A 26,684-nucleotide genomic window follows, 5' to 3' on the forward strand; every position below is an offset into this window, starting at 1 on the left:
GGTTCAGAACTGCAGATGCGATTTACAACTAGATTTACTATAAATAGACTATGGCCTTGGAAGTGTCTCCAAATGTCAATGCCGATGAACGAATTGAATGTTAATTCTAAAACCTTTAGAGCTAAATAACTGATTTGAAAGATGCAACTATAAGCTATTAAAATACTTTTGTATTCAAAAGATGTTCTCAAATTGGTAAATAAAACCAACAGTCTGGAATAGTTAAAAATAATTAATATATATTATTTAATATTTAAAGCGATCATCACCTTAATATAAAATGCCTTAAACTAATAGTTGTCAGAGGAAATAATTGACTAAAATCACTTTTGCCTAACATTTTTTTAAGCTTGTATTTATGGAACAGGACATTTGATTCAGCAAAGCAGAGCACACAATTTCCCAAACTCACCTAGTTGTATTATTATTAAATGCAGCTAAGCCTATATTAAAAGACTTCTTTCTACAGTGAGCCCCCCAGTTATTTTATTTTAAAATTTAGTCAGATGTTCTGATTTAGGGGTTAAAACAATAAGGCCTGACTTCTAACACCAAAATGATTATTTATTTATTTTTTTAATTAGGGTTCGACCTGATTTTCAACCTGGTTCAACTTGAAAATTATGTTCAAAAAATTAAGTAGTGTAGCTATTATACTTTTGTTCTGATTCGGCATCATTCCTAATATAGCTCATGATTTCTAGTGTTTTGTCCATCTATGACAGTATGAGCTGAAACATAACTCAATACATATTAACTGTGCTGTGGCAGTAATAAAAGCGGGTATCTGTTGTCTGGTAAACTGAATGTCTGATTCCTGTGAGAACCTGATTGAATAATTTAAAATCTTAGTAATATAGAAATATTCAATTGAGGAGTTAAACAATTCATAATCCTAACAATTTCTGACTTGAATCAATAATCTGTGGAGCTGCAAAGTGAAAGTACACATCAAAAAGGAAACAATCTACACTTCAAAGCTCTCCATTTATTTGGAAACTGAGAACATTTTGGCACAGCAGTCTAATTAATTAAGGAACAGGAAGCGTGAATAACCTATGCACATTAAAACACTTACATGTGTGACAATGATGTGCATTAAGTGTTTAAAAAGCTTATAAAAACCCAATTTCCTAGCTAATGTCCCGCGTCCTGATGCATAGGAAGAAAGTCCCAATATTTACCCATAGAAAAAAAAAATAAAAAATCTCTGCACAGTAGAGTTAGTGAAAACCACACGCTGTGCTCTTCGTGCAGCCGACACATCTGCTGATCACTAACTGACACAAAGTTAAGAACGCTTCATTATGTCTATTTTTACTGTCATGATGGTTGTGTCATGTTGATTTTGCAGGGGGAGGGGGAATACGTCTATGATATGATAATGACTGTTTTTTCCGTATGACTGCTCCCATGTGTATGACCCCAACCCCCCCAACCTGGAGACGAGCGTCCCGCTGAACAGTTTCCACATGTTGGCAAGTATAAGATTGTAGCACCTAACAACTGAATCCTAGAATAGGGTGTTGGCACTGTTTGGTGTCAGAAATATTCAATGACAAAATGCAAGTTCTACCAGTATTTTCCATTTTTAAATGATGTTGCATTTGTGGATGCATAGGACATCATGCAGTGTGAAGAGAAACATGTTCACCCCCTCAAAACTTATGTTTTCAAACCCAGGTTTTTGGTCAGTTTAAAAGGGACAAAATTACAGATATGCTTATAAATACATCCATGAATTAGTCAGACTTAAACACATCACTTCGACTAATTAAGCATTCATTTTTTAAAACATGAATTAAAAAAAAATTTAAAACATGAAAGTGGGATTTAAAATAATTTATTAAAACAATACAAAATATGCATGCTGCAAAACAATCGTGCAAAAAAAAAATATGCAAAAGCGAAAATGACAGTATTGTCTCAAACATGAAAAAATAAAGTTACATATGCAACATAGTAATTAGAACATGCAAACAAACTCACAACATTTCTTATGAAACCTTGCTATCTCTGTATTCTGGTGAAAATGCAAGCAAAAAACCTACTGTAGCAAATGATTTATGCGCTGTATTTTTTAATATAGGCCTAATTCCTTCATTATCTTTCCAGTTCACGGCAAGTTTTTGTCTCAAGGTGATAGCTCAAGACAATATTCATAAGGTATTTGGACTTCAATTTTTTTTTTTTTTTTTCTGTTCCTATACTGGTAACAGAAAGACCCACTATATTAAAACAACTACATTTGAAAAAAGAATAAATCTAGTTGTGCTTCTTTTACACACTAAAAAAAAAAAAAGATTAAAGTAGGTATAATAAATACTGATGCTATACAAATCAAATATGAGTTTCCCTTTGAGTAGAAAATTGCTTCAGGAGGTGTGCAATTTAAAAAAATAAACATAACAAATAAACTTTGTTTATTTTAAAAAATGCTAGAAAAACATTATCTTTCTTAAAAATCTACTTGGAGGATTTAACAGTGAACACAGTCAATCAATCAATAGTGATTAACAGGGGTGGATCTAGGCTTGCACCTTGACCTATTCACTAAATTCTTCAAGATACATTTCTTTTGTTTATTTCTATTATACACTTACTTTTCTAAACGTGTATAAGATTTTACAGCTATTTTTCCTCATCTAACATCCTGTCCAATGATGGCTATGTGGCACTGCTGCAGCAGGGTGATCCTGGTTTCATACCCTCATGGCTGCTTTTTTTTTTTTTTTTTTTTTTTTTTTTGGAGGGCAACATTCTTTCCCTGCACTACTCTCACAGAAAAATAAATACATGAATTAATATCTAAACACACTGCCATGGCATTTACAGTCTATTTTATTTTAAAATAAAGTATTATATATGAGGTTATCTGTACAAGCATTTCATTCTATCATTATAAACATATTTGTAAATCTTGATGCTTTAATAGTTTCACAAAATTGATCGATTTTGCATGTCCAATAAATAGCTAATATCGCTTCTGTTCAAACCTTAAGAAAAAAAGGTACATTTTTAATACAGCATTAAATCAAAAAAACATGTAAATATGGTAAATGGCAAACTAGGTTATTAACACTAAAATCGAAAAAAATCGCATTTTTTGCCAGGGAAAGGTTTGTCTTGAGACTCAGAAATAACTTTATACATTTTTCTAATCCACCAATATCTGTAGCTACTATTAGGTGGTATAGAATCGATGATACTTAAAATAAAATATATATATATATATATATATATATTATATATATATATATATATATATATATATATATATAGATGCTCTATATATAATAATATATATTTGAAGTGATTAACGAAGTAAATTTACAAACCAAGTAGATAAAAGCAGTCGTCATAATGACTACAATAATGTTAATTTACGTTAATTATTTAAATCAAATTTTCTAATCAGGCACGGAACGGTGCTCCCTCTTTGGCAGCCATTGCTGGGTTTCGATTGTAAAAGTAACATAGGTTCAGCTTATTCCACAGGCTAGCGATCAGCTTATTCCACAGCTAGCCAATCAGAATTGATAGGGGTGGGACGCAAACATTTTTTTAAAAATGCGTTTGTGTTTACGTGCTAGACCTCTGCAATTCAGTTTTGAGAATCTTGCATGGTTCTCTAGAAATATCCTCTGAGTGTTTCTCGCAACAGAACGAACATTGAAAAAATAAATAAAAACGAGCAAATTATAATTGCAAAACCTGTTATCCCAGGTGTCGGGCGATACGAATTGCACACCCCTGTGCTTTAAGACCTATTTTCTAGTAGTTGAAAAGCTGTAACCACATTCTCCATGAAATAACTTATAAATAAATATGGAATCAATAAAAAAACCACAAACATGTGCAATATTACAGATAATAACACTAGTTTCCAGATTAATGTGAATTATCCTATAATGCACTTACGTCATATAGCTTTCCTTTCCTTTGGTTGTGTTCTTAAATAATTGTAAACAAATTACACCATTTTCACACTTTAATAACTTAAAGTACAATTGGGATAACACACATTCTAAGCTCCAACTTTCCTCCCGGTCTTTGGTATTCAGATGTATTTACACAACTTACACAATTAAAACATATATAATACATGCAAGTAGGCAAGAGATGTGTACACAGTGTTGCGCAATACAATAATTACAATGACCCAAGTCCCGAATGGAATAAATAGTTTTTAAAACTGGTTTAAATGAACTAGAGATGTGAAGAGGATAAACCGGAGAGCATTTTGAAACGATATGCCTCTCATTAACTGCAGTCGCCACATTCTCCATTCTATACACTACACTTGTAGATGTGTCCTCACTGGACTCAGGCGACACTTTTTTCCCCACAGAGTATCTGTAAGAGCTAGCTCTTGCTGAAGACTTTCATAGTCCATTGGTCCTTTCGGATGCTGCTGTTTTAAGCAACATGAATAGTGAATTAGTTTTCTTGAATGCATGGGCATGACATTGATATTCTGCAAAAATACCAATTTTGTTTTGTATATAAAAATGTTAACGATTTAACAGTTTAAATAATGAGTAAAGTAAGATCAGTGCATTGGATGTTGAGAGATACATGTGAGACACAATGACCTTGTGTCTGGCCCTGTCTCCTGACAGCACAGTAAGTGTGTCCTGACACTGTCTTGACGCAGCACTGTCAATTAATTCTGCAAGGTTTTACCCAAAGGACAAATATATTTTTAAAAAATATAAAATTATTGCAATAATGGTGCAACTGTTGAGATACATGTGTGTTAGTGTAATTAATACAATCGCTAATGAAGTGTTCATTTAATCACACTGGATTCACGCTGTTGCTTGAATTCATATTTTACAAAAAACAAATTTCCAGCTAACAATACAATTGAAAAGGCCATCTGGACTCCCCCCAATTAATGTAAACATGTTCTTTATCCTTGGCCTCTTTAGTGTAACTCCAAATGACCGAAATGTATAGCAGGCCAGACTAAAACATCTTGATACAATATCGATCATCCAAATGGGTTTCTTAACATAATGTGCATGATGTCAGTAACTAGTCCCTGGTGGACCTCACAGACAGTGTAGTTCTAAAAGAAAGCACTTGAAGTTTCTGTTTGACTTACCCTTTGGTCCCCACCCTCCCTGCGGGGGTCAAGTTTCTTTGCAAAGTGCCTCAGATTGTCGTAATTGTGGAAATTGCACAACGACACCAGATCCTGAAACATAAAACAAGTTGCTGTAGATTAAACTTGTTACAAACTCTGCATAAATACTAGTTTATATCATGAGGCTTTTCTACCTGCTTGGTTTTGTTCGATTGGTCATAAGGCACTAAAAATCACTATTTTATCTCCGAGTTTAGAGAGGTCATTTGGTAACTAATATTGTTCAAAGCCAATAGGGCCCTGTTTTGAAGTGAACATCTCCAGAGAAATACAAGTGTACCAAACCAGCAAAAAAACAACAACAATGATGTAAGGATATTCAAAGCAACTTCACTAACCCAAAAAGACTGTGTGTTGCTTAGGATGGTTGGATAACTGAGTGTTAGCATATATCTTTAAATGCAGTTTGTACAGGCATGTCCCTCTATAATTTATTAAATAAGATCAAGTTCAGTGATATCTATTGATGACCTGCGGTGTCCTGAGTGTGTTGAATTAAAATGTGTATCATTACAATAAAACTTCAGTTCGAAGGAGACATGGTTCAGTTCCTTGAAATAATGTATTCCCTTTCCTTATGTGACCTACAGTAAAATGCAACAGAATTACAGTACAACATGAGTGCATACATGTACTTCATCCCACGCAAGGACTCAAGGGTTATTGTACATCTATTGTTACATAAATACAGCTTTATCTGACTAAATGATACATGTATAATGGATTATTATTATTATAAATGAAGAAGTATTTGCAATAGAGCCAATATTTCATTCATATGCAATTATTTTTACAATTCCAACCATACATGGTATCTAGTTTACTCATAAGACCTCAGTCTAAGTATGATCTACTTTTGGAAATGCTGAGGACCTTAGCATCACAAGCTCAGTTATTATCTGGACATCCTTCATCAAGTATCTCTTACAAAGAAAGCTTCTAGCTAGCGGGCAGAGATAACCAAAGATGATGTAGTACCTAAACTCCCACATTTTTTGCTGTGGAAACTGTGCTAATGCAGGAAACAATTCACACTGGACTAGAAGGTCAAAAGGATGCATTTTATAACAGTAATTTATTCCTCATGAGTTTAATTACTAACCAAATCACACCAGGAGTAATTTGATTATTATAAAAAAGTTATTTGAAAATGGTTTGCGCTGGGAGTTGATAGTATTATTTTTTGTTTGTTTGTTTGTGTCATACAAAACAAATGCTTGGTTAATTTGGATAATACTTTAGAAGATCAGCATTTCCTGTTTTTTTTTTTGTATTGGAGTAAGTATCACTTTACAGAAGACAGCACAGCTGCAAAAAGTATTTTTTCTCATACAAATTTACCGGGACCATTTGCTGCCAACATGTGACAGAGTTTATAATGTGAAATGCTTTAATGATAAATGCGTTTCACATTCAAAAGTACTGTATGTAAATGTTATGTGTAAAAGCCTGGACTTTCACTTACTGTGCAGAACTGAATACCCCTGACACTGTTGCCAAGTTTATCCAGTGGAGGAGACCAGCACATGACACCCATCACATTGGGTACAACGAGTAGAATACCACCAGCAACACCAGACTTAGCTGGAAGTCCCACCTATGTGAACAAAAGCGTTGAAAAACATTACCACTGTATCCATCTATTATTTATTAAAAAACATATTTTATTTTTGAGTGCTGCTTTAGCATTAGCCACTTTAATTTATTTGCAAATAACTGCCAATAATATTTCAGGAGCTTGTTATAAATACATTCTTTCACATCATTCCCAGTCTACTGAAATATGAACTATAACATTTGAACTAGCTTCACAAACTCTTCAAGTTCAGTCCAGTGTAAAATCCACAGACATACATTTGTTTGATTTATAAAAGGTCAATCCATTCACACCATTTGTTTTGGAAGTTTTCTCTGACTGTGCCTTCAGCATTAAAAGTTAACATCAAGGATTCTACTCACGTAGAAAGCAAACTGCCCGGAAAAGTCATACATGCCACAGGAGTGCATCAAACTTAGCGTGTTCCTGACAGCCTCAGGGCTCAGCACTCGTTCTCCAGTAATTGGACAGAATCCACCATTGGCCAACGTCGCTGCCATTACACTGGCTGACTCAGAGGTCACTTCAAGGGAGCACAGCTATAGGAATCCAGGAAAAGGAAATGTCTTAGAACGGAGAAATACAATGGAAGAACAGGAATTCAAAAAGTACTTCGTTTTGATTTATACTGTAATAAATCTTAAGTGAACAGTTTATGTATTGTTGTTATACTAACTCTGCACTCCATCACATAAAAATCAAATAACAGCTCAAAGAAATAAAATGAAGCACAAAGAAAAGCCTTGTCTTTTCATAACCTTGCTTCACAACCTTAAACACAGGACACAAAATTTACATTTCAAATTATTATTTTTTTTAACATATATTTTATTTTTCCATTAGGACAGGAGAGACGATACTGTGAAGCCATGAATATCTGCAACAAAATATTTGGTGAATCACACCCATAAAACCTATTTTGCTCCAGAAATGTTGCTGACCTGTTGCAATATATACAAGTATGTATTGTTAGTAGAATTTGACATTCATGCCAAAAGTGTTTGCAAAAAACGCATAACAAAAGGCTCACAAATATTTACAGCTTTACATGGAACTTATTAAAAATATCAGGATTGTTTCAGTTTTGTCCATGGGAAGAGAATATCCAGCATTAACTACTGGAATTTCATTTAGACCCTTCTGGCTCTCAAATCTGTTTTGTCGACATTTTAGTCCCAGACACATTATTACTCTCTGCCAAAACATTGCATACAGCACCTTTGGGAGCTAAAGGAACAACATGCTATTTTGGCCTGGGAAATTAAAATCTGCAAAAACTGATTTTTAGCATATTTGAGAGTAAACAAATATTTATTGAAAATTTAAATCACCTGGAAGTAAAAATCCAACACTCCAGTCATGTCTGTGCCTTCTGGGAAACACTGTAAAAGAAACAAGGTTAAATAAAGCTCTTCCTGTGCCTGTGCTCTGGTTATGTCTTTAAATGGTATAAATTAGAATAAGTAATATAATGTAAAGCACATTGTTGCTTGTTGTGCAGTAGGACCTAACATGCACTTTAATCAAAATGTGCATTTAACAAAACACAATAAGTGACGGCTAAGATCTGTACAGTAACCAGTGATTAAAAGCTGTGACAATTGCTCTGCCACACGAAAGCCTGACGCATTTTAAAATGCAAACACAAACAATAACAGAGAGATTAATAAAGCTAAATAGAAAAATACATGTAACTAGTTAAACAAACCTTTTTCTCTTTTAGGTAGTAGCCTATAGCAAAATTCCTATCTCCAGTTTCCCGTTCAGACTGAAACCTGGATCAGAATTAAAAAGAAAATAAAAATACGGTAAATCGATCAGCACATAAAAAACTAAATCATCATTACCTTAAATCAGGGGTAGCCAATGTTAGCCTTTCTACTCCTGGTCTTTGTTCCAATTAAATTTAATTGAACCAATTAAACCTGCACCCAGACGCTGAAGTAGTTAATTATATACTTTGACCTGTTAAACCTGGAGTGGAACAGCCCTCCAGGACTGTGATTGGACATTGCTGCCTTGAGTAGCACATGCATATCCGCTACAATAACACATGTGCACCTATTTTTTTTATATTACATTTACCCCAAAGGTGTGTTTGGATTGGCAGTGATGCATATCACAAGGTATGTCCCTACCATTCACAACCCCCACCTGAGATGGCATATTACACTGCCAGTACAGAGAGAGTACAGCAAGTCACTATAAACTCCATACACCATGTGCTATAGAACAGAATCGCAAAGCAAAAATAGCTACATTAAAAAAATAGGATAAGTGGTTTCAAGATGAGCGCGTGACCTACACTGAGTATGTGGAATAGCTTGACAATGCAAATGCCCAGGCAAAGTTTTAAGATATGTGGATGACTGTCCATAGCTCGTGCTATACAGTAGTTAAGAGCAGAGGCTATATATGTGACTTGAGTGTACTGGCATCACCACATTGTGAATTATTCTAAATCTGGTTTCTCATTCATTAAAATAATAATAATAAAAAAAACTGCAAAATAGTTTACTTACGTTGCATTACTGAAGCCAACATACTCATTACCAGCCATTTTATTTAAAAAATCCATCACCTGTAAAACAGCAACATGCTATTGAGTAAATCTGTTGGAAGGTGTCTTTACAACTTGTTTTAAAAAAGTACAATATTATATATTACTTACATAGTCAAACTTCTCTGCATTGCTCACCCCTTGCTGAAAGACAAAAATATTCAAATAAGCATCACCCTTTTAGTTAGGACTATAGTGTGTGTGTGTGTGTATATATATATATATATATATATATATATATATATATATATATATATATATATATATATATATATATATACACACACACACACACTTTTTTTTTTTCTGACCAATTACTGTTCATGGAATGTGCTTAAAAAAAAAAAAAAAAAAGAAAGAAAATTAAACCCAAAATAGAACACTGTCTACAAAATTTTTATAACTTCAATATCCAACAATATACACTGCCAGCAGGGAGATATTTTATACACTACTATTCCACTGTATGTATTTACTTAATTTAACAAAACTATCATTACAATAAAAAGCTATTAAAAGTATGCAAACAATATTTAGTTTATTTCCGTTATACAAAAAAAAAATAAAAAAAAAAACACATATTGCATATTCAAATGCTGGATTTTTTCAAGAATTTAATTGAATAATTAATTAATTAATAATTAAATTATATATATATATATATATATATATATATATATATATATATATATATATATATATATATATATATATATATATATATATATACACACGGTTGGAATTCGTGGTGCTAAATCTCATAGGAATACATTGTTACAGTTTGTTATTAACTGCAGTTAATTTTTTTTTAATATACTACTATACCTTACTTATAAATCAACACTCAAAACCACAAATGTTTTAATATACAAAGTATATGTGGCATTGATTACAGTCCAGATATTTTCTAATACATTTACATGGTTACGGCATTCAGATCTGGTGATTTTAGTAGTGATGAAAAAGAAAAAGAAAGCAAACCGGGTGAAGGTCAGCATTGAATTAATTAGAAGCACAAAAAGTGAATCACACTCTACATGTGGATTACAGTTAATGCACTAATCTGCAGGGCTCCACGCATAAAAATTCATTAGCATGTTATGCACTGACAACCTGATCCTGAAGAGACTGTGCAATCACACGCACATCCAGCACCGAGGCTGAAAGGGAAAAAAAGATCATCTGGACTATGATTTGAACATAATATACTCTCTCTGTCAATCAAATGTCCTGTAGTTTTTTCTTTGTTGTTTCTTTTTAATGAGACAGCGATGCAAATCTAATTTCTGTGTGGCACCAAAAATGTGGCACCAGAAGTGGGCTAAGGCATCATCACAGTATTAGAACCAGCTTTGCCAGTTCCGCCAAAAGAAAAAAATAAATAAATAATTCAGGAAATTTTTTTTGGTGTGCCATAAAGCCCGGTTTGGAACCCAAACAGCTTATTAGGTATACTTTAACATGACATTAATCCAAATTCCATCAAAACTACAATTAAAATACAGCTAAATGGGAGCTGTGAAAATAAATCCAAAATTTGTTGAATGAAAAATAATTGAAAGAAACAATTACCAACGTCATTGAACTGTTGCTGTAGTCAAAATATCCCACAGATCCTAATGCTGTAAAATATGTAACAACATTTAAAACCACATAAAAGTCTTCAAATACACATTAAGCAATTCAATTTCCGGGAACCTGGGACAGCAGCTCTTGCTGTGGCTACAGATTTAAAACAGACAACAAAACGGCATATATCATGCGTTTCTCTCCAACTGTCTTCAATCCAAAAGGTCAACATTTTGTTTGAAAAAAATACTTTGCCATAAACTGGGTAACAGGGAGTTAAATTCTTGATTTTATTATTGCATTTTGTGCTTCAGAAAAAAAAAAAGGGGAGTACGCAGACAAAGATTTTTAAAGGGTAACAAAAAGTATAAACTAAGGCAAATTTGTTAGGGTATCATAAAATGATCCTGTCATACAAAGGTAAATCTTAAATGTAAAATATATGGCCATCAAGTTCCACACACAACATGACAAAGTGCCTGTTTATCCGTAACTCTTCCGACAGGATCATTTTGCTGGAAGCTATTTTTTGAAATACTTGTACTGTAGTGCAGGGAGCAGATTACTTTAAAACACAATGCGTCTAGCAACATGTGCTGCTGGGTTGCCATTAAACTGTACACAGTAGCAACTGGTTAGATTCTTCACAATTTCTGATACAAGACAATTTTCTCAAAACATTTGCCATCATGCCAATTTAACACCAGTTTGTATTTAATTTTCTACACTAAACAGAAGACAAATAAATATAATACGCTTTACATACATTTCTTGCTAGTTTGATATAAACTTAGTCCAGTGTTAAATGCATTGTTCTGGCTCTCTATTTATACGGTGGGAACACATTTTTTTAGGGTACAGTATAGTATAGGCCCTCAAGGAGTGATCTGGGTAATTCACTCCCTTTACTACTTCTCTAAAATATAAAGTAATCGCATACAAGGATGGTTTGAGACACATAAATTGCACAGTTGTACTAAAACGTGGATGATCCCAACATTTACAAATCACAAAAATAATAAAATGTATTAACAGTACAAATGTGCTAGAGGGGTTGTATTTTTGGAGGTGCTTGTGTGTGTGTGTGTGTGTGTGTGTGTGTGTGTGTGTGTATGTATGTATGTATGTATGTATGTATATATCTCACTAATTGTATGTGTTAATATTATATATATATAAAAATCAATGCATGCATGTGAAGACTTTCATTGTTTTTTTGTTTTTTTTTTTAAACTGTAGCTCATCTTTTTAACAAGATTATTAGTAGTTTTACTATTCCTAAGCAACACAGATACAGAAAAGGTGAAAATAAGAAAATATAGGTTTAATTAGGAAACCTTTAACATGTGCTAAATGATTACAAGAATACTACTTGGATGCAATGTCATCTAGGAACTACTGTACCTATTAAGAGCTTGACTTCCAAAGACCCCGAAGGGTTAGCAGGCTTACCCAGGGGTGTTCCCTATACATCTTAAACTGTGAGGACCCATTTCTGGTCCTGGTCCTGCAATCGTAGACATCAAATACATGTCCAATAAAAGGAACATCATGGAACTGGCATGCAGAAATATTCATGTTTAATATGTTCATAAACACATTAGCATACTGTAATATGACAAAGAACAATATACAATACAGTTATTTATTTTGTATGTACATATTTTTAAAAACTGCCGTATGTTACTGAATTCAATTTATTACAGAAGAACGCCTGGCACAGTCAAAGACCTGCTACACTGTTGCACAACTGTTGTTAATGTCAACTGGTAGTCCAGGCAATGATGTCGTAAGTTATGGTGCAATAGGCTTTGTAAGTCAAGCCCCAAGGATTTGTTATTCTCTGTACCCATGCACCCAATATAAAACCCAACAGCACCTCCCACACACCACCCACTCGATATATTGCGGGTGTCGGGGTCCAATACAAATCTGCTATATATCAAGGGCCACCATATTGTGCGAGTCCCACAGAAAAACTAATAGGCTAACAAAGAAATACTGTACACCACACCCTTGTTTTATCGTGCGCGTCAGGGTCCAATATAAATCCTCTACGCAACCCGTTTTTTCTCATAAAAAGCAGCACACCATTTTAATTCGTACTGCGGAGGGTAATTGCTTCTCATCAACTTAAGTCTCCAATTAATTTCATGAATCTTCCTCGCCTTTCTCAAATGCACAAACCGCTGCACTGAAAGAATACATTCCCAGCATTTGTTGCTACGGAGCAGACGTTACTGCCCTGGTACTTTAGATATTAAAATTTGTTTTGTGTTATTGTGCAATGCGTCTGTATGTGATAACAGTACAATATTAATGCTTTGTTTTTAATAGTCCTGTATGTTTCAGTTTGTGATGTGCAGTACTAAATAAAACGGACAGTAATTCTAAGTGAAATTGTCTATGTATATTGCAGCTAAGGCATGCGCAGTTACCCTGTAAAAATTGGGAGCCAACTCCAGGACCACGATATATACGAATCCGCAGTATAGAGAGGGGCGATATAACGAGGGGCGGGCATGTATATTATTTATTATATTTATAATATAAACACACACACACAGACAGATAGAATGCAGTTGCACTTCCCAGTCCTAAAACTGTACAAGCGAGATAGAAGTTATGCCCTAAATAAAAACATATTATACTGACAAACTTATTTTTTGGTAATGCTTTGTAAATATACAGTACCTGACATAAGTAGTAAACAGATGACTGTACTGCACTCCACATGCTCTATTGTAAGAGTAATTGTAAGTCTGGCATTTACGGCGAAATACAGACAGGTTCAAAATATGGGACTCGCGTGTTACATTTGGACTGTGCCTAAAGCACAGTGTATTAATAAATGTAATGCGGTGCAAATTCCAGATTCATTATTTTTGAGTTCCATCCAGTTCCCTCTTTATAAAAACAATCTTTTTTTTTGGAAAGGTAAAGATATCGTATAACGTTGTATAAATTCTAGTAGGCTGATAGATGTGCCTTGTAAAAATACAAGCCTTTTACCAGCCACACAGATTAAAATTAGAACCTCACATTAATTCTTGTTAGGGTTATTTCTGTTTTAATAGATCAACCAAATCACTTCCAAGTTTAAATTTCTATGAACCTAAATTAAAGTATATATACTACATTCAGTACTGTAACTGTGAATGCATGGCATCACGTCATGCTGCATGCATATTGGTATTAAGTAAAGCCTCATTACTCTCATCATTCAGCACTATCATTTTTGAGGATAAGCTTTGTTTATTCAAGAAGGTCTTTGCCTACATCTTTAACTGTGAGGCATCTATTGTCACTTACAGAACAATCCCTGTCCAGCTAACATTTCCATAAGAGAAAAGGCAGGAAAACGGCTTTCTTTACCTTTATCAAGGAAGTTATCACGATCGCTCCAGCATTCACCATGGGGTTGTGAGGCTTGTCTAGAAAACACAATTTCAACACACATTGATGAAATCAACATTGTACAGCTATGGCCAAAAGTTTTGTATAACCCTATAGAATTAACAAATCTTGCTTCATGAAGTCGAATGAAACTTGCTGAATAGTTACGCTGAGGTAGACTTTTGCGATATCATTTTGTAGTATGTTTGATTAAATGAAAGATTACATTCGATTAAATACAAGATCTAAATTATGTTCATATAGTTTTTTTTTTTTTATTATCATCATTATGTCTCAATCCTAAAATTGTAGGTAAAGCAAAACGTTTGCATACTTTATTAAACTACATTAACACAAAATTGCTTTTTTTTTCCTGGTACCTAGCTGGTGGTTCTTGGTTTTGATTAAATCATGTTCAGACAGAACAGGTATGCTCCTGGAAATAGGAAGGAACTACCTTTCAAATTACCATAGCTGACATGAATACACGAAAAGAAGCAGACACAAAAATGCTGTACAAATATAGTGCTATGTTGTTATAGTATATTACTAGTATACAATTAATTATAATATGCCAGCATTTTTTTTAATAATAAAATAATAATACACAATAATATGAAGTCTTCAATACTGGATATGAAAGGGCAGGCAGCTTTTGATTTAAGGGTGTTGAGACGAGTGTCTTCCCTTTTGCCCTTCAGGGAGCAACCTTCAGCTTTTTTTTTTTTTTTACTTTTAACAATATCCGCTCAAAGATTAATGATGCCTTCATTTATTTGTATTTATTGTTAAACTACACGTATCATTGTGTATAATGTTAGCAGGTTACCAGTCTTAAAAGGCCAGTCAGAGCTTTTGTTTTCCTACCAGAGCCACACCAACTCACTCAAAACCATTACATTAATAACACAATAAAGTGAAACCATCTTTTAAGGTTTTTAACCAGTAGCTGATGAACTAGAGAAACTAGTGGCCATAAAAATGGGGGACGGGCCCCTCAAGGATAGCCACAATTCCTCTCCCAATCTTATTATGCAAGATTTACAGTCAGAATCCAAAAGATTATAATGTCATGGAGTCCAGAAGATTGTTGCGAAAGCCATGTAAACATGACCCTCATTACTGAAAGAACCACAGCAAGGCACAGATTTTTCTAAAGGTGTGAGTGACTTTGTACTGACTAACCTTTAAAATAAATCAATCTGTTAATCTCCAAATCCCCCAAGGAAACAAACTGTTATTGCGATGCTCAGTGAAGACATCACAGGATTCAGAGTGAAAAAATAACACCAAAAACATTCTTTGTTAAATTAGTATTTAGTAATTTTCCTCTTGTGAGATCTAGCTCATAACCAGATTTTTCAGTTAAGCAGGTTTTTTTTTTTTTTTTTTTTTTTTTAACATTGACGCTTAAAAGGAGCACAACGCTGGTATTAAAACCATTGATTCTAGCTTTTTTTTTTTTCTTTGCCCACTTTCCTTTTGTAGTTCTTGTTCATAAAATTTTCATTGAAACACCATGGCAACAATGTCTGGAAAGGCCATCTCAGCTTACTTTCCATCATCATATCAGACAAAATCTACTGGGAATTTGTATGTGCGTCAGGGCCTAAATCGAATAAAATCTACTTTACTACCCAAAGCCCTGCATTTCAACTTTGTATGTTTTCTAATTTAATTTGCAAAGCGCATCTTATTTATAGCCACTGTGATGATAAGGTAGTTAGTATTTCAAGAACTAAACTAAATGTGTCTATTCAAAAGAACAATGAATCAAAAACAGATCAGCAGTACATAAACTAATAAAAAAAAATACGATAACAAATCCATTCTTTGAGGGGAAAAAAAAAATAATGTATGAACGATGTCTAACTCATAAAAGAAATATATTTGGGCTGCGTTCAAACCTTTGAAGGTTTGTCAAGCGGCATTCACATGCTGAATGTTTTTTTTCTCTGTTTACACAAACCAATTGACAATGTGTGAATACTATAAATCACACATTAAATGTCACTAACATGCAACATTCGATGTCTTGATTTGTACAATGCATATTGCGCAAATAAGTTGTTGTATTAAAATCTATTACCAGATCATTATACGTAGAAACTCTACATGGCACCTCTGCCGTGCGTATATTACGCCAGTGCAAACGACTCTTATGCATCATGGATTCACTACCAGTTTCCGGGGGTCACCTGACAAATGTAAGTTCAATTATAAAAACATGATTACTGTTCTACAGAACTTACTTTTAAACTACATGTGAATGTTTTATTCCATTTATATGGATTACCTGTAAAATAGGATTTTCAATCAAATATAAAACTAGTAGCTATGGCAACGTCAGCAGTAAATTATGCAAATTAGTACCATCGAAGGTTCTAACCTTCCTTCAGTAATGTGATCCGGACCGCCGAAGGTCAAAATGTACCCTTTGTTACATTCCTAAAACACATGCAGACAATTTAAATTCACCAAAATCATGAAACATCTGCAAAAAGCAAGAGGTTCTTGTTCATTACAGTTGATAGTCTAATGCCTACATAGTACACCATTAGAATCCAACAGGAAATGAAAGATTTGCATTACTGGTTGTGATCCCTACCATCTTCATTCAGGAACAGTTTGTTGAATCGTAATCCGCTGGGCTCTTTACCAACATATCTGTGTACATACTCCGTGCCAAGGTCATTCACAGCAATGGCATACTTTAGAGGCTTCACACAGGACTGCAGGCAAAATGGGACCTTCGTATCTCCAACTGAATGCCTGTTAGGAAAAGATATACATGATAATTCTGTCACAAATGTCTAGAACAGCGCATGTCACATTTAATACAACTGACCGTTCAGTTAAATATGCATCATTTTACAAGACTGCAATTAGTGTAATCTTCCCAACTACCGCTTCTGTTAATAACTGATATGCATAAGAAAGGCCAGACTAAAGTTAGCCATTATACTATGATAAATGTAGCCATGTAGCTCAATGATTTAATCACACAGTCACTGAATGGAACCCTATTCCCTTAGCCATACTGACCAGAACAGCTCCAAACCTGAGCAATTTATCATTAAGCCTCCTGCATTAATGAAGGTGTCCTTTTCCCCAAGTATCCTGGATTTTAACACTATTTGTTTACACATGTACAGTATTCCCGAAACATCTGAATAAAATCTCAATTACTGTACAACGGTACATATGATAGAAGATATTACAACATCTGTTATTAACGATAACTTGTAGTGTAGTAAAACAATCATGCGAGTACAAATAAAGCAATCTTATCTCCTTCTCTTACACAACATGTTGTAAATAATTCAAAAAAGATCAGAAGGTTAAGGATGACAACCTATTTTGCAACAGATTACAACATTTTAGTCAACTGCACAACTGGATACTATAGTACTACTGTAAATAAACAACCAGAATTGAGTTTTCACAGACTAATCATTTAAAAAAATGCATCAATGTATAAGAAATACATGTGCAAAATCCTATTTCATGGGGGAACTAAATCACTCTTAAAATATTAGACACTTCTCCTTTGGAAATAGCATAGCCCAGTCATTACTGATTAAATATAATACACCATTGCTAAAAAGGGAAAGCATTTCCACTAGCATTTCCTGGATTAAACAAATCCATACAAATCTGCCCCAATTTCAAATCACAAGGCAATGCTTTTAAAGTACTGAAGATATTCATTGCAGCAATGTGACCCAGAAACATAACTAATATAATGTTTGTGAAACACTCATGACTGCAAACATAAATGACTGCTTTTCTGCTGAAACCATAAAGACAAAAAATGTACAGGCATTAAAATACACTTTACTACTGCCACTTCTACTTGAAAATATTCTAAACTGGCAAAGAAAATGAGTGCATACAAAAGGTACAAGAGCAAGCTTCAGGAACATGTATTTATTTCAACTGGTTAAACACATCATGAATATATTTTCATTTGTAAGAAGCTTGCCCTAATAAAAAAAGTCAGTTACCTTTGTCCATCCACTGTGCAAAGAGAAACTGCCCACAAATCTGGACTGAACTTGGCAAGCTGGGGAATATAATCAGCAACCTGCAAAACAATTTTCAGAAAAAGTATTTTATTAAAATGGCCATAAAAACTACAAAATAAGGAATAAATGGAACATTTCATATAACAACAAAAGCACATTACAAAAGCCAATGCATGCATGGTTTCTTTAGCCATGGCTTTTTTCCAATTTTCACAGAAAAAGTTTCAAATGCAGAGAGTTTTATTATCCACTGAAGTTCTTCATCTGTAACATTTTACTAGCTTAAACTGGACAACATATGGGGCAATACCACCTGAGAAAAAAAACTAAACATTATGCAGTTCAAGGCAGAAGACACTCCAATTGGGCACAGCTATGTTTACAAATGCTTGTCAGCTCATTGAGGTAATTGAGCAGCACATTTACTGTTGATATTTGCCTTCCGAGAAGGCAAAAGTACTAGGTTGTTGGGGGAGGGGGGGGGAGTGCAGACTTCCCACAGACAGTGCGGTCTACAGATGCAAAACCTGGGTTGTTTGTGGCCATTCGATGACAACTTCACATCCTATCCAACAGTCAAGATGTTTGTTATCGAAGTCACAATGACACTGCCTATGTCACGTAACTTCTGTCCCAGAATCACATACTATGCAGTGCTTATTCCAAGTCATCTTAACTTCAAAATAAATGTGATTGGCATTGAAACCTACCTGCCCTCCAGACAGTTTTTTGGCACTCTCATAGAGTTCATCAATGTGTGAAGTAAAAGACATGAAATCTGGAATGACAAACTTCTTCCTGAAAGCCTGAGTCAGAAGCACAATGTTGCTCTGTACACACCTGCAAGCAAAGGTAATACTGTAAGTGAAAACACAAAACATACACTTCAGTAGCTGCAACAAGGTTAAAACGGTAGAACAGTTTTATGAGAAATTATTTTATTGTTTCAGCATCTGTCAAACACACCAAACTGTCCTCAGTCCTGAAGTACACAAGAAATGCTGGCGGTTGCATTAGCTAGCTGATTTACGACCTGTGTGAATAGAAATATCAATACAGAGGTTATGCTGAAAATATATATCCCTGCAATATACACAACACAAACTTCAAGTAAAGGAATGCATTTTTTTTAAAACAGTACTGGGTATTATGTTACCATTTAATAGTTGGTGACTATTTAAAAAAACTGCTTGAAATATTACTTTAGCGCTAAAGAATGGTTTCTATAATGAAAAAACATGCATTTTACATGTAGATATTTTACTGATTATGCTATCAAGTACCAAACAACTTTGTCTCATTTCCAATAACAGCAGTAAACTGGCAATAAAACACACTAGTTACCACTTTGGCAACTTTTCAAAATGACAGTGGGTATGTGTTTAGCAGCCAAACAAATAGTGTCAGGTCAGAAATCAAAGGGCAAGGGCAAGGCTTACAAAATATTTGAAAACATACAAGCTTGGTCCTTTGAGAAAATAAAAAAAGGATATGCTGGAGGCATTTCGCATAGCCAAGCACCAAAACCACTGGCACTAATATATTCAATTTGCAGTTCATGCTTCTGTCAATTGCAGCTTAACATGAGCTACAATTTATAGAATTTTCACAATAGGTGTGTGTGTTAATTTCCTTTAACAGTAACGCCCCTTTGTTTTCCTTGTGCAAGCCTGCCAATGATTGCTACAGAAATACTTGCCTTTATGTTGAAATAAAAACTGTCTAAACAAAATTAGCAAGTTCATGCAATAAAAGGGTTCTGCTGTTGTTAAATAAAGGAGCTGTCACTTAACACACTTTGCAAAGTCCGACTAAGTACTGGGTCTTACCTGAAGGTACATTTTCTGAAATTGGAAACCACATAACATTCTATATTAGAATGATAATAGCCGCTGTGGAGAATATGGACGGAATCGCGGAAAATATGTATGTATACATTTTAAAAATTACATTGAAATAGCACGGTGTTTGCACGACAAGAGGCTTCAAGAAACACGTCATTGCACCTCTCAGCCACCAAACACAACCGTAATTTTAACTGTAAAAATGCGCTGCCTCTCGTGCCACTTCACTTGCTAGCAACCATTATCGCTTGGGGGAAAACGACATATAATTCTAAGCAGATAGTACTGTAATGACTACTGCTGCTACTACTAAATTAGATGTTAGTTATTTTTGTCAAATAACTATAGATTCCTTTATATGTAGCAACATCAAATATTAAAAAGTCAATTGTAAATACTTTTTTTTTTTCTGCAATGTGGTTTAAACCCTCTATCATTACGTAACCATATCAATTTCACAAGGAATATGGAAATATACTGAAGGCAAGGAAGCAGATGGCAATATTGCTATGCAGCTATTACAGAACACCAAGCCAGGTCCCGCAATTTCCAACATTAGACAGCCAGAGAACTCTATTTAAGGTCATATGACAACAACAACAAAAAAATACATGTCAGAATCTATTGATTTATACTACTGTGCCACACAGGTCATCCAAGTCACACACCACTACATAAGCAGTACTTGATGCCTGGCTGAAACACGCTGTTTAAACTGCAGCATAAAACGACCAATTAGGTTTGGAGAGATAGCAGAGTTGGCAGTTTTAGAAGTATAGGCTTACTCCTGCGCAACAAAGCACTCCCACTCTGCTGCATGTGAAGTACTAGCAGTAAATTACACATACCATGGCAGCAAGAACAGAAACCAACCTAATCTTTTTTTTTTTTTTTTAATATGCCAACATTTATTCCCACTACTATAAGCACTAGATAAGGTCTGGATAAAGAACAGCTGCTAACTGCAAGTTGTTGTTGCTTTAAGCTGATACCGAATGCTTCATTTTGGCCCACTTCCAAGATCTGTTTAGTCACTGACTGGTGTCTTAGCAAGAGTGGAAATAAACATCACATGCTTGTACATTAATCTGAAAGCCGTGTACGTGGAGTGTAGTGTTGTTATATATTCCAAAGGAACAAACCTACAAGGGATGAGACAAGCATTCTTCATAAAGCAACCAAGGGCCTTCAGGGCTCTACATTTAGATTTTTAACTACTGGCCCTTTGGGCCACTGAGGTAGTGTTTTTCTGGCCCGGATACAATTTTAACTGGCCCAATAATTATGTTTGGTGTAAAGTGTGAATAACAAAGTCAGCTTGGAAAACGAAGCGTACAGAGTCTACCTAAAGAAACATCCATATTCAAATTTTTGGTATCTGCTCTTATTTGAAATTGTTCTTATCTGTTTATTGTACTTACTATGTGCTCTTAATGGACTTTACTCGTATAAGCAAATATTTTTACTATAAGATAACTGCTCTTAGTCGAACTCACTCTTAAATCGAATTACTTGCTGTATTCTTTATTTTGCTCTTACTTGAATTTGATCTCCCCAGGACTACAAGTCTACCTGTACACCTCACCCCTTGAAGCTCTTAATTCCTCATTTAACTCCCCCCATCATTTCTTTGCTATTAATCTTCTGGTCCACTCTCTCATCTTCACCCGCCTTCACCAGCTCCTTCCATACCTCATCTCCTCTCCAGCTACACTGGTCGTTGCCTGTTCAAATTCCTTAGCTTTGTGTACAAATCTCTCCATGGTCTTGTCCCACCTTATCTAGTTGTACTGATCACCTACTATGTTCCCTCATGCTCTTTACTCTCACAATCCATATTGTCCCGATCTTTCCCACCCTCGCCCTGTGTCCAATCCTGTTTTCATTCCTTTTCCCTTCTTGCTCCCCTTCATTGGAATAAACTCCCACTTGACATAAAACAGCCACCTACACTACGTAGTTTCCCCTCCTGCCTCAAAACTCATCTCTTCTCCCTAGCCCATTCTATTGATACTCCTGGTTCCTGACTTCCTGTTATGACCCTGCATGCCCCGACCCTGACTTAGCCTTCGGCCATCTGCTACCTAAAACAAAAAATAATGTTGGTGTTAAATCCTAAAAAAAAATGTGTGATTAGAAATTGCCACATTTAAAGTTAAGGTTTGTAAATGAACAAGGTTGGTTGGTACATAATAACCATCTTCCAACATAAAAACTTTTGTAATAGCCATCTTCCCACTAGAAATAGCCAGAAAGCAGTGATATGAGTAACTAGACAGTGTTTCTTGGCCATCGTCCCTAATATACACTTTTATAATACCCATCTGTGGCATCCACGTTAGTCCTGGACCAGAAGCACATAGACAAGCAGCTGCAAGCCAACACTATGATGCAACTGTGCCCACTTCTTTATTAAACAAAAATAAAGGGTTTAAACAAAATAAACCGGCACAGTGGCCAAAACAGACAGACACTAACAAACACGGTGCCACCAACAAACAAGTACCATGCTGGTGCTTCCAGTATGAAATAGCAATTGTTATTTATATTTTAATTCTCCTTCTCTCTCCCATTCTCCACTCAAACACCCAACCTCCAAGTGAGTGAAACTCTGCATCTTTGATGCAGGTGTACCAAGACTTGATTGTTAATCAGTTGGAATCTCAGCACAGCTGCATGTGAACTAATTGTGTTCCCCGCGCTTTCATACTAATACCCACTTTAATCTGCATGTGGAGTGATTGTGCATTTCCCCGTGCCTAAATACAAAAATACACTTTCATCACCTATAGCCCCATTATATCCCGTGCACCAATACATGTACACCAACATTAACTCATCACACGCAACATAAAACATGTGCACTATACTATATACATTATACAGTTAAAAAATGTTACCGATCTCTACCGGCCCCGGGCCACCGGGCCATGGTTAATGTCGAACCCTGGCCTTAATGCATTTAGTATTAGCCCTCATTTAAAGAGTTTTCAAAACATTTACGCTATCTAATCATTGTATTGTATGTATAAAAATTAAATGTGATTTCATATGTCTGTTTTTATTTTGCATTAAGCTTGTCTTTCCCCCTTTGGTTTCACAGCCTTTTTGTTTCTTTGCTCAAAACCACACAGAATAATGCTAAATACCTGTCAAAAGACTTGCTTAATGTTTGTTTTTTGATGATTGACATTTCAGAGTATGGTAACACCTGCTTACATCAATCATTATTCAAATAATTTTTTCCTCTCCACCTATCCTTACACACAAGGTCCTGCATCCTGACGTACTGTACACTGTGAAATCAATTTCACTTCATGCGCTTCAAATGCTGTTGCATGAAGCAAGCATAATATATTCGACTTTATGCATTGCTGAATACATTTTCAGATGCTCACTTCTTGATTATATATAAATCTTTATAACTAACCAAATCAAGCACACACTGTGGTAGACTTGTGTCTTACTTTTTAAAGAGCTCTTTGTCAAGCATCACTCCATCAGAAGTGTTCTGAAGGGTCAGTCTCAGCACATCCATGCATTCCTTCAGCCTTGGGTCTCCAGTTCTCAATCCTGTAGCTTTTAATGCCTGTATAGATCGAAATATTTAAATATTAGTAATATGTGCATACGTATATGTATAGTATTACATAATGTTGACGCATAAAATCTTATGTACCTTTAAAACTTTTCCAAGGATACAATAAGATTTTATTTATAATTGAGTGTTTATAGTTATGCAAGACATACTACATAGAGGTACTAACTTGTAACCAAGACAGTGAAATACTTCTTGTCAAAACCTTTGTCAATTAAGGGTCCTAAAATTAACTAAGAATTTGTTCTCTGACATACACATAAATTAGACACTCAGTTAACAAAGAAACACATGCCATGCAGCTTTCCTTAAAGAAAACAGTTTACCAAGTGTTTTGAATGTGACACAGATCAAAAGTAGTCACTTTTGCTAAAGTAACGTCAACTCTGTGGATGCCACAGTTGATGGAGGAGTACAAAGCATTTTTTTCAGTCTACGAACCCCTGTCCCTTTATCAAAAATAAACAAAGCATTTTTTTGTGTTAATTAAATCAACTGTTAGGCTAAAAAACATATTTTAATAATACTCAACAGCTGACTGATTACATTGACTGAAGCTGACTGAAGAATTGTTTCATAAATCTACATTAGGCCTACAGTAATTGGAGCAGCACAGTTCATGTAGTAACAGGACCACATGGTGAACAATGCTTCCTTTTCTATTTTGTTTTAAAACTTCCTGCAAAAATTATGTAAGGGCAGAAAAAAGTCAATCCAGCCCAAGAGTGAAATGGAAATTGACAGTATCATTCTAGTAATTTCCGAAAGACAGGCAGGGCTGGTGTCGAGTGGAGTGACTACTTCCTGATGCATGCCAAGACTGATCTGTTACCTCGGTGCTACTACAGAACCACAGTGACCTAGAGCTGTCAGCAGCACTCACAGTGATAAACTTATGAACAGGGATCCTTTCTTGTCCTTCTGCAATTGTATAGAACAGGAGATCCTCTAGGCTGGGCAAAATACCTGCTTTTCTTCTCCTGAAAAATAAGAAACACACATTAATTGCTGCCCGGAAATCCACCTTGAAGACAAGTGGAATTAGCTGCTAAAGTGCACAGCACAGGGAAAAACAAAACAGGCAGTTACTGTACAGAAGCATAAACTCATCCAAACATGCTACAAGAACCGCTCAATGGCAGGTCAAAGCGGACATAAACAGATCTGAAATGAGACTTAAATTGCATAGAGAGCTGTCAATTCTAGGTTTTATTATGAACTGTTTTAAACATATTTATGGTAAAACCTGGAATGGATCATGGATCAATATGCTAAGCAATGGTAGTCCAGTTTAGGCTGTATATAGCAGCAACAAAAGACCATTGGATTGGCCTGTTTTAGCAGAAGCACTCTACAGTATAACTGAATAAGCACAGAATTTGATTGAAAATACTTGATCAATGCTAATTAAATTTGCTACATTTTCTTTGGCATCTAAAACCATGTATTGTACCTACATGATTTCACTCATACAGGAAATAATGTATGTATTACAATATTATATAGAGTAATATAATTAATATACTGCAGGCCTCTAAACCATACATATGAGTGCAAGCTAAAAAAATAATAAAACATTTCATAACATTCAGATACTGCAGCAATATAAACTGCAGCACAGTAATTCATGAATCATAAGGGTTTGCTAATAAAAATATATACTTACACACAAACACAAAGTAAGCAGATAAAGAGAGAGAGAGAGAAAACATGCAAAATAAACACAGGCAGATTGTATGTGTATTTAAGATTACCATTAGGCCTATCATAGCAGCTATCGTTTTTAAATGTGTAATGGCTTGATGCACTATGTACAGTTTAATTTAAATGAAAAAAATCTCAATGTTAACAAAAAAAAAATCTTCACATTTAGTTTTTCATACAAAAAACTCAACAAAAAGAGCCAATTTCTATTTAACATACAAAGGTAGTAGTTTGGTGTTTTTTTTTTTAAGCAATAACTAGGGGTCTACCTAAATCGCGATTTCAAAGAAATCTGCTAATTGAGGGGTCACCGCGAAATTCATCTCTTTTAGGGGCCAATGCATACCGGACAAGTAGGGGGAAAAAAGCCTTGTTTAAATGAACTACTGCACAATGCAAGCGACGCAAACTACGTATCTTCCTTCTGTAGGTAGGCATTGTTTTATTAATTCCTCGTCCGGTGTGCATTACACTTAGGCAAACAAAAAAAAAGTCCTTAGACAAATAACAATTACAAAAAAAATTCTCCAAAAGCAGTTAACGTTCTTGTTTACTGTTTAAATGACAATGATGATTTAATCAGCCTATCAGTGAGTCTTTACTGGCTTTTCTGTGACCTGCCTTGTTTTGATTTAGGAACTTCCAACCAATTCAGTGGATGCAGACGTGCAGTCTCAATGTATGGGCAAGTCCACACCTGACAGAGAATGTCGGTAGCAACGGCTGGGGGGATGAAGCATGTTTGCCTTTAACAAATAACAGCACTCAACTTTAGTATGGAAGCAAGTACCACTAATTTTAGGTTTTTACAATGCTCTGAAATACTGTCTACTTAGGTTTATAAAATGTTTAAACAGGTCTGCGAAATCGTAAATTTTATTCCATAACTTACCAGCGAAAAATTAGTAAATTTACCATGATTTAAGTAGACCCCTATCAATAACTACTGTATATGCACAAGATCATACTTACATTACAGTGCATTCAAACACTGACATGTCCACTGCTGTTATACATATATCTATATTCAGATTTTTAACAAATACTGCATGTTATTGCTGTTTTACACCGATACAACATATTTATTGAGACCTACAATGCTGGGAAAACCTATGCGCATTGGTCAGTTTACAAGGTCACTGAATCCATCCACAAGTAACCTATACAGGAGGCAATAAAAATGTCAATGGGGGGGATTCATGTATTTTCTACATCCCCACTCTCAGCACCTCCAAA

At 34.9% G+C, this 26,684-nt stretch overlaps 1 protein-coding gene across 5 annotated transcripts in view; it reads right to left on the bottom strand.

Moving 5' to 3' along the window:
• The window catches only part of LOC121322146 (glutaminase kidney isoform, mitochondrial-like), a 39,544-nt gene that overhangs the window by 4,326 nt on the left and 8,534 nt on the right, over positions 1-26,684 (bottom strand). The window contains exons 2-15 of one of the 5 annotated variants that reach the window (XM_041261700.1): positions 24,628-24,724; positions 23,614-23,735; positions 19,013-19,142; positions 18,282-18,361; positions 16,883-17,046; positions 14,254-14,312; positions 9,421-9,453; positions 9,272-9,330; positions 8,458-8,524; positions 8,081-8,131; positions 7,112-7,288; positions 6,618-6,749; positions 5,111-5,203; positions 4,211-4,411 (exon numbers count right to left, since the gene is read on the bottom strand). In XM_041261700.1, coding sequence (XP_041117634.1) covers positions 4,298-4,411; positions 5,111-5,203; positions 6,618-6,749; positions 7,112-7,288; positions 8,081-8,131; positions 8,458-8,524; positions 9,272-9,330; positions 9,421-9,453; positions 14,254-14,312; positions 16,883-17,046; positions 18,282-18,361; positions 19,013-19,142; positions 23,614-23,735; positions 24,628-24,724 — 1,378 coding nt within the window. In that variant the 3' untranslated portion in view covers positions 4,211-4,297. Of the gene's footprint in view, positions 1-4,210; positions 4,415-5,110; positions 5,204-6,617; positions 6,750-7,111; positions 7,289-8,080; positions 8,132-8,457; positions 8,525-9,271; positions 9,331-9,420; positions 9,454-10,422; positions 10,931-14,253; positions 14,313-16,882; positions 17,047-18,281; positions 18,362-19,012; positions 19,143-23,613; positions 23,736-24,627; positions 24,725-26,684 lie in introns of those variants that run through there. The other 4 variants (XM_041261699.1, XM_041261698.1, XM_041261697.1 and 1 more) reach the window with 4 other exon arrangements.

The sequence above is a fragment of the Polyodon spathula genome, chromosome 10 (assembly GCF_017654505.1).
Source record: "Polyodon spathula isolate WHYD16114869_AA chromosome 10, ASM1765450v1, whole genome shotgun sequence".
In the NCBI taxonomy this organism is placed as follows: Eukaryota; Metazoa; Chordata; class Actinopteri; order Acipenseriformes; family Polyodontidae; genus Polyodon; species Polyodon spathula.